This window comes from Phaseolus vulgaris, chromosome 8 (assembly GCF_051622355.1).
Source record: "Phaseolus vulgaris cultivar YP4 chromosome 8, ASM5162235v1, whole genome shotgun sequence".
Classification (NCBI taxonomy): domain Eukaryota; kingdom Viridiplantae; phylum Streptophyta; class Magnoliopsida; order Fabales; family Fabaceae; genus Phaseolus; species Phaseolus vulgaris.
The window spans coordinates 57,575,698-57,591,000 of record NC_143505.1 but is presented as its reverse complement, the minus strand read 5'-3'; the positions used below and the strand labels follow the sequence as shown (position 1 = coordinate 57,591,000).

General features: G+C 34.8%; 2 protein-coding genes across 2 annotated transcripts; both read right to left on the bottom strand.

Moving 5' to 3' along the window:
- Nucleotides 1-2,629: 2,629 nt before the first annotated feature.
- On the bottom strand, nt 2,630-4,360 carry LOC137826035 (putative E3 ubiquitin-protein ligase RHC2A). Its single transcript, XM_068631879.1, has one exon. The coding sequence runs from the start codon at nt 4,071-4,073 to the stop codon at nt 2,928-2,930; it is 1,146 nt and encodes a 381-aa protein (XP_068487980.1). The 5' UTR covers nt 4,074-4,360; the 3' UTR covers nt 2,630-2,927.
- A 6,661-nt stretch (nt 4,361-11,021) lies between these two features.
- Nucleotides 11,022-13,567, bottom strand: GPAT5 (glycerol-3-phosphate acyltransferase 5). Its single transcript, XM_068632382.2, has 2 exons — nt 12,791-13,567; nt 11,022-12,121 (listed from the first exon to the last, which is right to left on the bottom strand). The coding sequence occupies exons 1-2, from the start codon at nt 13,298-13,300 to the stop codon at nt 11,213-11,215; spliced, it is 1,419 nt and encodes a 472-aa protein (XP_068488483.1). The 5' UTR covers nt 13,301-13,567; the 3' UTR covers nt 11,022-11,212.
- Between the last annotated feature and the right edge of the window lie 1,736 nt (nt 13,568-15,303).

Below are 15,303 nucleotides of genomic sequence, written 5' to 3'. Positions count from 1 at the left end.
ATAGATTAATTGAGTACTTTGGGGTACTCCAACCCTCATATAGATAAATAGACAAGCTATCAAAAACCTCCAACCAATGGCTACCAGAGCAAAGATAAACAAATTGTGTACATACAATTAAGTGCTCAATACAAAACAATGATGCAACAGTAACAATGTTGTTATATAATGAACACATTAAAACCATGCCAGCTCCTTACCATCTAATTGGAACGATGTTATAGAAACCTTTTGATCGTCGGGAATGGAGTATACTCGAAAGAAATCTTCAGCCTTGTATAATCATTGGATGACATCATCGGTGGAAAATTTAGGAATACCCTCGGTCATGTGAGGTTGAGGCTGCAACACCGAAAAGAGCTGACGTGAAGCAGCGTTGGACTGGGAGTTCGACCCATCGGAGCGGAGCGACTGAGAAGTGGTTGCCTCGCTGCGTTGATGTAGCAAAGATAAAATAGAGTCTAATGCTTGTTCAATTGTCCCTGGAGAAGCGTCTGCATCACCTCAAAGGTTTGATCGACTTTGAGAAACTGCGTAGAATGACTCGCTAGGGCCTTTGTCACGCGTTTAACATCTGCTTGAATGTCTTTCATTCTTGTGTTTACCGCCATGATGGGTCAATGAAAGCACCAATGAAACAACCCAGAACAAACACCAATACTGGAAAACAAGGAATCAATAACAAAACAGGAGATATTTATTTCAGTGAACTAAACGTCCACCCCTGTCTATTGGTAAGTGCCAAAGGTTCCAACAGAAATAAAGAAAATAAAACAAGTGATTCCTATTCTATGCAGCTGGAAACCTGAGGGTTCCCATTGATCATAATCTCAATCACGTTTTGCCTGCCCGACCCTCCTAGCTCACATGTCTCTATTGATCTCTATTTTCATTTTGGACATATTTTTGCGTTGTATCACACATATCTACTTAAAACACATCCTCACACCCTACTATTGTGTTTTAAATCAGCAGTACATCAATGACATTCGCCTCTTTTTTCACTCTCACACGCACACGGCTTGTGTGGGGTGATTTAAAAAACAAACAAAACAAAATATCCCTGCATCGAACACATTCTACTATTATTCCCAGGATGTGTGCTTGTTTTCCTTAGGCTTATTCTAGAATCACTTTCTTCCTTCCAGTTTGTTGTGTCTCTTGCTTGGTCCACTTGTTCTTTTGGGTCCTTTCTCTATAGCATGTACAAAAAACTGCATCTGCACCTAAGACTCTGCGCCTGCAACTAAGACTCTGCATTTTCTTTTGTTGCCCTACATCAAGAATAAACACCCCGCTCATGGCATAATACCTCACAGAGTAGCTGACTAACATCAAGTTAGAGGGTTCTAACTTACTCTTTTGGGCATAGAACCCAGTCCGAACAAGAAAACTTAGCGTTGGGGATTTTATTTGAAAGTCAAACCCATCAATTCAGTTGTCATACCAAAATAATCTTATTTTTGTGATTCCAAATTGAATTCATTATAGCTATCCATACATCCTTCCAACAGTTATTTTGTTTCACATTCAAATCCATTAGATTAAAATTAAGATAATGTTGATGCATGTCATTGTGATGAACAGATTGGTTCTCAATCCAATTATCAGACATGCACTAGACAGAGTATGATACATTGCAAGATAAGAACATATCTGAAACTGTTTACTTTGTCTTTGTCTGATTACAAAATTCACTAATGTATGTTGTAATTGAAACTCTCTTCTTACGAAATTTACCTTTGTTGGTACTCTATCCTTAAGCAATCTACATGTCACGTGTCTAACTCTTTTTTCTTGAACTAGTCTCTTTACCCAACCCCCTATCCTACTTTTGAAAAAAAAAAACTGAATACTGATGCAATGAGAATAATTTTCAACACTATATTATGCACAGTTTTTTTTTTTTTATCAGCAACAATAAATTAATAAAATGGAGTTCTGGTGTGCTCCAACAAGAACGTGCAGTGAGTTGATAGAAAAGAAGCTTGTCATCTCCAATCTCCAATTTATAACATGTTTATTTCAATATCTTATTTCACCCACCATCACTCGTTAAAAAATTATATATCTCTACTCGTTGTTAAATTTAGGTTAGAGGCCAACAATCAAGTTTTATGGAGAACAGATAGGATCTCAGGCAGTTTGCGTATGTCTATTGCTGCACTCGAGAAAAAGTTTTGGTGGGCATCGTCTCATTTTTTGTGGAGGAAATTCGTTTCTACCAGTAGAGGATTGTATATCTTTTATTATTTTTTAATATGTTAATGTAAAACAATAAAAAAATGAATATAAAATTTATTATAGACGATTAAAATAACTTCATATGAGGTTTATCAAATTTTTTTATCTTCAAATATAGTGGACTCAACCTTGACTTTCATGTAAACATACCATCAACAAGAAGCAGCATGCAGAATAATAGTAGATGTGATGTCGATTAGCTTTTATGTATGATCAACCAATTCAAGGAAGCATGCGTGCCTATTCTGTGCTTAGCATGCAATGTCAACGTATAGGTTTCCCAGATTTGAAAGAAAACCTGAATGTATGCATATGCTTACCATGCAGATATGAATGTGTACGGCTAAATTAAAACAATGATAATTAAGAACACGAATTTGCCAGACAAAAACACCGAAGCTAATCAAACTTTACAAACAAGTAAGAAAAAGCATGAACAATGAAGGTGTTTCAAATGATTACAAACTACCACGAAGGTACCATGTAAATGCCTCCAAAAATATACACAAAAATAAACGCAGAGGCTTGCTCTTTCCCTTCTCCATTGACGCCGCTTATATTGCTTCTCATGTGATTCCCCATTTGACATGGAAAAATCAATCATTGCATTGCACCCTCCATTTTTAGTCACACACAAATTCAATCTTCCTTGCCTCGCATGCGAGAACCTGAAAACATTACCCTTACCATGGTCTGGTTCCACCATTGACATCCATTGACCAAGTTCTACGCGAAGATAAAGAAGGACCAATGTTAGGACGCGAAGCCCTAACACTGGTGGTACTCATCGCGGTTCTCGAAGAACCAGAACTGGAAGAACGTTGAGGCCCTACCCCACCACCTCTCAAGCAACCAAACAAACCGTTAAACATTCTTCTAAACGCGCCACCTCTTCTCCTCCCTCGAGACTCCGAAACCGACCATGAAATCCTTCTGGGTTCACCCATAACAAAGTTGTTAAAGTTTAACCCACCATCCACTTCCGTGTACACAAGAGGAACATTAACCTCTCTCTCGCCCTCTCTTCTCCCCAACCTTCCCACCGCAAACCCTCCACCCGGTAACCGCCAAATCGTCAACCCCACGTTGTTCTCTTCCCCCTCCTCCACACGCTCCAACCCCGCGCGTGCGTTCTCAACAGGCAACTCTTTGCGGCACACGGGGCATGAGTTCCGAATCGCAAGCCACGGTAAGATGCATTCTGGATGGTATAAGTGTTTGCATGGCATTTCTGTCGCTACGGTGCAAAGCTCAAAAGGCTCTTTGCAGACCGCGCAGTGTGACTCAGTCACCATGTGGGACGCGTTTATCTCAACCGACGGCAAGGCCTCCACGGCAGCTTTAGACGCCGGCGCGTGGTGCTGGTCGTGCCTCCCAGACCCGGAGTTAGACTCCACGTCGGAAAGTTGGTCCATCACACGCTCGAAGCCTGTTCCGAGGAGAAACTCCGACATCCTCGGAGGGAGTGGTCGGAGACCGGTACCGGCGCCGTCGTCGTAGAAAAGGTCGAAGCTAGAGCTACGTTCGTGGCTTGACCCCTCTCCGCGGAGCATGATGACCGGGTTGAGCGGAGACGGGTCACCGACGACGGTTCTGCAATGATGATGGCGAGAGGAGCGGGGAATGCGGTCAGAGTTACCAGAACGGTGGCCGATCATGTACATGGCAGCCGCCGTGGGGAACCTACGGCGGCGCGTTTCGACATGGACAGGGCGGCTGGACGAGTCGACCTCTTCAACGAATCCACTGTCACAATCTGGACACATCGGCATTTCCTGTCTCCTTACTCTGACAAATTTGTTGCACCGGAAACACCAATGTGAAGACATTACGATCTACGTGTAGATACGAATTCACGGATACGGTGTGGTGTATATGATACAAGGATGTAGGTTCCGATAGGGGTATTAAAATAATGGGAAAATATTTGAAGAGTAGAAGTTGTGCATGATCCTTGATTCGATGAGATAGTGGTTTGGATTGAGGAAGGGAAGGGAAAATGAAAGGATTATGGATTAGTGTTTGAGGGTGTGGCTTTGAAGGACATTAAAGAAAAAAACGACGTTGTTTTTTCTGGCGTGTCGCCAACGTTGTTGGTTGCGCGACACATCGTATTGAGCATAGAATGAATGAATGAACAGTTTTAAGTTTTATGAGTTACGCTGGTGCGAGATTACAGGCTCTTTGTTGTTTCTTGCATCCTTGCCGTTTTGTCTGAGAATAGCGAACGAAAGATTCTGTTACGTGATCTTAGCGCTTGAAGTTTCTCTTGAAAGCCTGTTTCTAAACTTTTTATTCATAACTCCATCAACTGCCTTAACCTCCACTTTTCCTTATTCAATTTTAACAAAACAGAAATCTATTTTTAAGATGCAAAACCCGTTTTCATCAACCACATTTTGGGTTTGTTTATTCAATAAATCAAATTTATAATCTTTACATTTAAAATTAGTTAATGAGGTTTGCTGACCAATATCCTAAAAGTAGTCAATAAAATAATAATAAAGTTTTTTAAATTGATATTACATTTAAATTCAGAATAAGTATTCCGTTACACCTTTTAATAGACGTTTTATTTTTTTATTCTCTAATCAATGTAATTAAAAGTACTTGATAGTATTTTCTTTACTTATTACTTCATTAGTAAATTTAATTTATCTTATAATTGACTTTTTTAAATGACTTTATAGAATTTGGTTAAAATCCACATTTTGTTGGTCAAAATTTATATTTTTTTTATGTGTGTACCAAAGTACATTACGTATTTACTTATTATAATGAAGGTTTAAAGAGTTTGATTTAGTTTTTTTTTATACAAAGAATAAAATAAATTAAAACAAATATTTCAAGGAATCATAATTTTGAAATTACATCCAATTAAGAGATTGTCTCATTTATAAAAAGAAAAAAATTAAAAAATAACAGATGTTCAAATCTTTATACAATTCAAAAAAAAGCATTACAAAACAACAAAAAGCTTTATATAAGCTTATGCTTTTTTAGCACACTTTAGTCTCCACTGCACTTTCATGGCAGATTTATGCAGCAAATTCTGCATAACCTATTTTCCAGCACTAACAAGTTTCATATCACAATGCCTTTACAGCACAATTACCCTTACATTTCCTTACACTTGCACTCCCAAGTTCCTTCCCAAAAGAGCTCTATTGATTCTAAGAAATTCCAACAATAGTATGCAAAGTCATATCAACATAGCCTGCAACGGAGAAGACAAATTCTTTCCTCTTCCTCTGCATAAACTACAGAACCAAACCTTGTTGTCTAAATACTTAGCAGAGTCAGACAACACTTATCCAAAAGTAGGTTCCTTCCATGCTTGCAAAAACAGTAAGCATGAGTACAAGAGCAAGGGTCCAACTACTCTGCATCCCCTTTGAAAGCTTAACAGTTGTGCTCTTTGTCCATGATTCTGCCTTTGTTCTTCCAACATTTTCTTCTCTATATTTACCAGCAGTATATTTTCCTTCACCCCCATCAACCACGAACACTAAACCACAAGTCTTTTGAGCCTAGAGCAGCAATCTCGTGTCTTTGTTCTCATCCCTCGTCTATGCTAGCATTGAGCAATCCTGTAGAATTTGCAGAGCAAAAATACATGACAGCCGATTGCATTAAGCACTTGCTTCCACATACTGCAGCACTGCATCATCGCAGCTACAAGATTACATGCCAAAAACTTCCTGTTCAACCTTCCTTCCTCCTAGATGCATCTGTCTTCAAAGATCATCTTCGACTCCTTTGATACGTAACCTGCACATACATACCTTTCTATCCCAGATCAAAATCCTCAATTCATATTCAAACATCTTACAAACCTGATGAAGTTTCCAGTGCTTAACCAAGTTTTCCAGCCAAAGAGGCCTTCCATCTCAGCTTAGCAACGGACTCGGTTGCATCCTCCTCAACTAACCGTTCACTGCCAGCATCTTTACATTCTTCCTCCCTTCCAAACTTGATCAGCGTTCATGTCATGATTCCTTCCCAACCTCCTTCTCTGCCTTCACACGTTCCACCTTAGATTTATACCTCTCCTCCCTATCTACTCCCTTCGGACACAGAGAAAGGAACCAAGAGCAAAACCTATTTTTCTATGGCAACATCACCTGGCCTTAGCAGAAAAAACTTCACAGAGCACATTATATATTAAAACAAGTTTGTTGTTCACAGCCTGTAAAGAACCCATCAACTAGACCAAGACACTGGCTGCCAACCATAAATCTAAACCTCAACTACCTAGAAAATATAGACAATTCAGAAGATATAAGACCCAATCAAAATAAAAAAGCTACAAACAGAGATTTTCTCTTCATTCAAGACTAAGCTTGTAATTTTGCTTAAGTGAAAAATCTCTTATTCATCCAACTTTCCTTCTTTCTTCCCTCGACTCCAGATGCTCCATAAGATTGCAACCCATACACCTTTCCACACTCTGTTCCTTTTAGAATTAAAATGTGACAAGTTGAATGGTAACAAGTGGAATTTGAGGTTGTTGTGGTATACTACATGTGTTCCGACCCACCTAGCCACCATCATCCAAACCTGATATGCTATCTTACATTCCACAAAAAGATGATGAATCGTTTCCTCAAACTGATTACACAAAGGGCACATTGTTAACAACGCTAAACACTTTATAACATAGATCAGTGATACAAAAGTGCATTCATTGTCTCCACGTTCTGCTATACTACACAGGAGCCTCATACCCACCTGCCCAAATAATAGGTAACAAAACTGGAGTCCCTGCCACCTTTCACTGGACTTGCTTAATTGCACACTGACTGCACCTCACACTCATGCATAAAAGAGTAACCATCCCATAATAAAGATATTAGCTTTGCGCAATTCGTCGACATTGTTAGAGAAATTCATATGCATATTTCTCCCTTCAAGAAATTGCATATCGCATCTATCGTGGACCACAAAACTGTATCATTGCACGTATGTATGTCCATACTTATTCCTAGATCCTGTAACAGAACTATACATCCAACACAAACACCTACAAGTTCTCCAATTTAGTCAGCACAGTGTCTAGTCACATAGATTTTAAACTGAAAGATTTTTCAGTAACTTGTTTGTCCTAAAAATGAAATTTCCTTTGCATTTTCCTTTCCATATGCAATTTAAACCTGGGCTTTTTTGCAGCAAATACTTCACTTCATCAACCCGTGTGTCAGTGTATCTAGGGGCCCTCCACAACCCTGTTCTTTTTTATCCATTCAGTAGTCTTAGAAGGATCAGTCAAGGGGATGGAGATTCAACAGTATTATCCAGAAAGCTTGCCGCTTCAGTAGCTCTCCCCTAAGTTTCGAAGGTGTCTTCTTTTTAACCATAGATCCACTTTTCTAACATAGCTTGCATGGGATGATTAAGTACATAGATATGTTACCTTGTATGAGCAAGGAGAATCATGTATGTAGTAAGAAGCAATGAGTTGGTTTGTGGTTTAACCTTGTACAGATTTTGTAAATGGGTTAGAGCACTGCTCTAAACAGAATTTGGTTTGGAAAGGGGTGGTTTGTACTATTTGGAAACAATGAAATTTGATTGTTTTTTAAAATGTGAGTGTTAATTCTGAATAGATAATACGTGAGGTATAAGCATGTATAAAGAACAAATTCCTTAGATCACAATTTGCATATTGAGATTGGTATCTTAATCCCATAAATTATGTTTAAACGTTTCTTTAGGAAAGAAGTTCCAACTGCATAAATTGAACCACATACCAATTTTCACTTTGTATTTCTCTACACGATTTTATTTATATGGCCAGGGATGGGTAATGTTTTGTCAGTGTGAAGGAGTAAAGAGTCACAAAACAAGCAACCAGCAAGGAATCCAATGAAGGCCCTTTGTGCTGGGAGCATGAGGAATCTGTCAAGCACTTGTTGTTAAACTGTAACATTGCATTCAAATTCTGGAATAAATGTTGGAATTGGTTAGGCATTACGGTCCTTCATCATGACATCCTTAGGTGACATTTCAAACAGTTTCACATCATACATCTTAGTCATAACCCCAGAATTTGGTTTGAAAAGGTTTATGGATAATTGGAATTTGTGATTTGAATGTTCTTCAGACCTTTGTTGCAATTTTTTGTAAGGGTGTGGAATTATAACATACATCCTCAATTCAATTGGAATGGGATCAATGTATTTTTTGTTTTAGACTTACATTTTGACAGTAGGTGTGTATGACTCACATACTGATAGACTATATATATATATATATATATATATATATATATATATATATATATATATATATATATTTATTTATTTATTTATTTTTTATTTTTTTTATAAGAGTTTAGATTTTTATAAAAGTTGAAGCACTCAAGTCCACAATTTAATTCAATTTTCTTTTCTGATAATTTTTTTCTATTTTATCAATAAAAAAACATAATTCACAATGTTAATGATATTAAGGATGAACTAATACTTATTATAGACAACATGGTGACATTAATGAAAAAAACTAATAAATATAGAGTGACATAAAAAAGAAAGTAAAAATAGTAATAACAATATAATTGAAAATAGTAATAATAATAATTATTATTATTATTATAATAAAAATAGGAGGAAACTTAACTTAATGGCAACAAAATAAGATAGATATTCCTATCTTATAATATGGGGAAATAATTATATAGGCTCTCTTTAATTAATGTAAATCCTAATATATTGAAGAGTGATTATAAGCAGTGGATTGCGGTGAGAAAAATATAAGAAAAGAAGGAAAAAACTAGTCAGAGAAAAAATTGAAGAGTGAAAAAGGAAAAGAAAAATAAAAAGGGTTTTAAGGATTATATTTTTTTATATTGAATTAATTCTTAGTTTTCTATTTGTCAATCTTAGCAAATTAGTTGACCCTTATACTTGCATAATTTTACTTTTTATTTTTATAGTTTGAATAGGTTTTATGTATTTATGAAAAATATGAGTGATTATATAAGAGAGATGACGTAGCATTCCCTTCAATGTGACATTCTGATTGAGTTGGTGTGTGGTCTGAGAAATTAGTCCTATAATGACAAACATGTCCTCTAATGACAAACATGTCGTGAAGCACGCAATTTCAACAATTTTGAAATCTGTTCTTGATTGATAAGAGGATGAACAAGGACTTGTAAACTATGAATCAATGTCCCACCAAACTTTTAAACACTTCAAAATTAAGTGGGATGCAAAACCAATCTAACAACTACATTTTTTTACTAATTAATTCATTGCTGCTGATAAAAAAAAACTACATTTTTTACACATTGTTATTAAATTCATTTTGTTATTAAGAGATAAAAAAATGAGTGTGGAATAAGATAAATGATACCTAAATATTGTATAGACTAATAGAACTCAAAACTTAATAATTAAGTAAAAGTATGTTATATATTTCACTATAGTATGATAATGATTACAATTTAAGGTTTTTTTACCTATAATAGAAATAAATGAAAATGTTTTAAAATAATTAATTATACTAAGAAGAACACTAAACAACATTTGAAAGGTTATATTTCTTTAGCCAGCAGGAATTATATTTGTTTAACTGATGTTATGTATAAGGGTTAGAATATTTTAAAATGCTTCGTTTTTAATTTATTTATTCTTTGTTAAAAATAAACATCTGCTCTTAGACTCTTTACGCACATCATCTTCGTCCCTGATGGGTTAACTACTATTTAAAATTGAAAACCCTCCTAAAGTTCCGGCCACTTAAAACCCCATGGTTTAAAACTCTCATGTAATCTCATTTTCTCTCTACATAAATTATTTTTATTAGCGAAAGCATTCTCATGCATTAAATTGTTTTCAAAAATAAAATATAAATGATTTTTATTTTATGTGATTATATTTATTATATATAAAAAAAATAATTAAATTTATTATTTATTATGCATTATAGGTAAGTTATATTATATTAAAAAAGTTATCATACCCTAATTATACGTAGAATGTGAATTTATCTACCTAGATTCTTTGTAAATTTTGTATTGTGGTTTAAATATATAATTAAAGATAAAATAAAAACAATTTAAATATATATATATATATCAAAAATACGTATATTGTATTCACATTTTTTTATTAGATTAAAATATATATAATTTCTAATTTATTATTTTTATGAATAACTAATTTAAAAATAATATAAATATATAAATATAATTTTATATAAAATAGTATTAAAAAATTATATAGTTATTATAATTTTAAAAAATAATAATTTTTTTACGAAAAAATAATTAAATTAACATGGAAGACTGGAAGATAGAAAATAGTGAAGGACTTCCAAACTATATCAACTTGAAGATAGAAAAGGCCTTCCAAACTATATCAACATCAAAGATAACTGAACCAATAAACCTAGTTGTATAAAATATTGTTGTGTAACCTACTTTATCAACACAACAGCACCAAATCTCTTTAAAAAAAAAATCTGATAAAGTCATTGTTTACATAAAATTTAGAAATATCATACTAACCACTACAATGCATTTTGGAAATACTTTATGAGGCTGAACTTTTTTTTATTTAGCTATTTTGAAATAAAAAAATTATTTAATTATTTTGTTAAATAAATAAATTTAATAATTTATCTTTTATTTATTAAAAGATAAAATTATTGCATTAAAAGATGAAACCAAAAGAAAATTAGCAAATGGTATATCTCTTTATATAATGGTATATATATATATATATATATATATATATATATATAATGGTATATATATATAAACACGTATGTGGTTGGAGAAGAAAAAGAAATCCAAATTAACAACCCATTAATCTACAATCGAAAAGGAAGATTATACAAAATACAAATTTATGATGTCCAGTAGACAAGCTAGCATCCATCCATAGATACATATTAACAAAATAAAACAATTAATCAATCATACAGTCTTATAATGATAATAATTAGTAGCATAATTAATTTTTCACAGTATGAACGTTCTCACCACCTTCACCATCTGATCCACCAATGAAAAAGTGGGAGACGCCGTGCCATCATTCCCGGCCAACACCTTGTACTTGTCCTTCCGAGTAAAGTTGGTGCACTCAAACCCTAGCGTCGCCGCTAGTAGCCTCTGCACGTAGTTAGCCACGTCGTGTGGACTCTTCCCCGAAGAACAAGTGGCTTCTACCGGCAACTGGTTCAAGAAAGTAACCTCGTACACCGGTCTAGGGTTCATGAAGAAGAAAATGGGGTCCAAACCCTTCCAACCCCTCGCAGTTGTCGCGTGGAAGAACCCTACCCTGTAGTTCATGGCCACGGGCACTATTCGGTCTGTGAGCTCGGCGAAGAGGGCACTGAACCTCAAAAGGAAAGGCTCGCGACATGTTGTTCCTTCGGGACACACTACTAAGTCACCTTTGGATAACTCTTGTTTGATTTTCTCAGCATCCACATGGCGTGTTCTCGTCAGCCTTACGGTGGGGATGGGGGAGAGGATCTCCGACAACCGCGAGATGGAGTACGTGACCGCCGGGATTCTGCGGCGGAGGACGGAGGAGAGGACGACGGGGTCCAGTAGGGTGCGGTGGGTGCAGACGAAGAGGACGCCGGAGTTGCTGCCGGAGGGAGGGACGGGTGGTTTGCCCTTTACGATGATCTTGCCAGTGAATAGCCTTGACGTGTAGGGAATAGACCAAAAGGGTAGAATGGAGCCAAGGGCGATGCGGAATATGGCGAGTACAATGCCCACCGGCATCCATAGGAGGATTAGTAGGGAGGTGGACGGCGTTGGCCGCTTCACAAGGCGGCCGTCGTGGAAAATCACCGGAAGTGGCCGGAGCAGCTGGTGGTCGTAGTTTTGGTCAGTCAAAACCGGTGGATGTGATTGGTCCTGCATGTAATGGAGGAAAATACTTAGTATATATTTAGATAACTTAGTTATCACATGCACCGTAAAGCAATAAAATTAATTATACCCTAAATTAATAAAAAATACTACGATATTTTAATATAAAATTAAAAAATTGAATAAAATGATGATTTGTAATTGAATGATAATATATAAAAATTTATATTATTGCTTGAGTACTTTTTTGTCTTAATTTTAGTACAAATATAAAAAAAAATATCAAGTTAGAGTATTCATCATCAATCAAGAAAATATCATAAAATTGCTAAAAATAAGCCCACGAGATAGACAAAACGTCACTTTAAACCGCAGGACCAACTTATATAAAAAAACTCCCTAGGTGTTGATCTAATACTAAACCAGCTAAAACCTAAAATAAAATTGAAATTCAACCAAACTACTTATTGGTGATGACTGGTATATAATATACAACTATTTATATTATTATTTATTTCAAATTGTTCTTTATATTTATTATTATTATAATTATTTGAATATAATATTTTATCATCAAAATAATTGTGAAATGATTGTTAAAAAGAAAGAGGTGTGAAGTTATTTTCCAATTTACCTATATAGATAAAGAAAAGTAAAGTAGCTTTTAGGCTCCTCTTCCATGCATGTTTGAGTTGACAGTGGAATAAGACTTACCATAACCAAAGTGGGTGCGCCATTGCTGAGAAGGTTGGCAACCCTTTGAGAAATGGTATTACTGGAGTGACCATGGACAAAACCAGTGGCGAGGTCAAACCTATTGAAGGAGAGTTGGGTTCCGACGACCTCATCTGCATGTAGATGCTCCTTCACGAACATCTCCACCATGATTTCTGGCGTCTTGGTGACCACAACCCTCTTCTCATAGGAGCTGAACACCTTCCACTTCTCCATGTCAAGATCATCCATGTAGAACTTGGGCAAAACTGCCCTGGCCACAGACTCAATCTCGGACTTGGGAACCCCAGCCACAGCCACAAAGATCATCAACTTGAGAGACACATCGTCCATGCCAACCATGTCAAGGAACCGAATCACGGGCCATAGTGCTAGCAACAAGGCAAAACGAACCAAACCTGACGCTTCAAACGCCACCAACATGAAGTAGGAGAATGCATCCGAGTCCTTCAGAAGCGTTCCTTCTAGCTCTGACACCACAGACTCCATAAAAGATTGATTTACTCTGATTGATCTTTGCTGTTCTGCAACAATATTCTTTGGTTTGTGATTTTTGAGTTTCAAAGCTTCACCTTATGAAATGAATTGGTTTTTTATGGTTATGACTTGTATATATATATACAAGAGTATAAGGAAATAGGGTGTGGTTTATTTGACTGGTCTCTAACACAAAGCAGTTTAGCGGTTTCACAACCACCTTCTCTGGACTTTGGCTTTTCCTTTGCTTTGTCTTTGTTTTTGGGTGGATATATCCGCGAAGAATAGAGGTTTAGAAGCCACTTTTATACGCAAAGATGGATGACTTAACCCCAACAAATAAAAAACGCTGTTGGTAAGCGATACGTACTTTTGGTCTTTGGGCACCTAATTAAAATTAACGCGTCTCTTTACGAGTATTTTTAGGTTACTTACCATTACTAAAGATGAAGAATACGTATCTTTTCACCAATATTTTTGTTTCATAACATAAAATATCCATCCCCTCATACTACTGTTGACTATTCTCTAGATACAAAGTTGATATAATCAATACTAGTTAGCTTTGCATTCAAAATTATCTTTAATTATCAATAACCTCTATGAAGTTTGAATATTGTTTTAAATAAAGTGTATGTATCGGATACACGTATCATATATATAGATACTTGTAGGACACGTATTCGTGAAGTGTCTAATTTAAAAAATATTTGTTGAATTTCTAACAATTCAAACACAGTTCTAACACAATTTTAAAAAGAATAAATATATTAATTTTTTAAAAACTTAAACTTATTGAATAAATTTTTATTATAATTATAAAAATAAGAAACAAATAATTTTGAATGAACTATAAAAAACATCTCTCTATTAAAAAAAATTCTAAAACATAATTGTGCATATAATTCTTTATTGTCAAATTATATAACTTATAATTATATAATTTTATAGATCCGTATCCTCGAATCCTATATTTTAAAAATTATACATATTTTTGTATTTATATCTGTTTTGTATCTATGTCAGTAGTGTATGCTACATATACAATAACCGTATGTTTTACGTATTCAAGTGTGTATGTGATCTAAAACCTTCAACCTTCTACATACGTACTAGACTTTGAAGCATTTAATGTACCTCTCAACCCTTTAAGTCTTAAACCATGACTATAGTAATTATGTGTTTATTTGTTTTAATATATATATATATATGCTTGCAACAGTTTAAATTTTGTTTATCAATAAAAGAAATAACAAAATAAATAGGATATTTTAAAGATATCTCAAGTTTATTACAATCAAACACGTCATCTATATGCATGCATAACGACACAAAAAAACAAAATACCATCAAACTTACATCCATCCATCTTGTATATGTCAAAACATGAAACCATCTCAAAGACCCTAAATTTATAATCATCTACCTTTACAATTAAAGATTATATCATGAGTTCAGTTATCAAGATTATATTAAATCCATACCAAAATCAAAATAAAAATTCCAAAATAACTTCAATTTAGTCCATCATAATAAAAAAAAGAACCTTTTTCTCAAAAGCAAAGAAGTAGCATATTTGAACCATGCATTTTCAAACCATAAAAAATAACAACATCCTCGAAGGATGTGTATTGTTGCTGATAGAAAACAGAGACATGCAAAGATTACCCTGGCCGTGCAGCCTTTATAAATGTTTTTTCCATCTTTGCTAATAAAAAAAAATATTTTTTTCCATCAGCACAGAAAAAAAAAAAAATCACTTTTGAATCGGGTACGGTAAAATCATAGCACAGCATAACACATTTGAAATTTTATCCCAATAAACTTTCATCAATAAAACCAATCAATTTAAGGATTCAACGTTCAACGTCCAACCAGAATAAGAATAATTAAATGATGGTATTTTAAGTAATAACCAACTCCAAATCTTTAATTGAGCCAAATAAAATATTAATAGAAAAACTTTTTAAAAAAATAAAACGATAGGGTTATAAGAATCAAACAGTGGGGCGCCC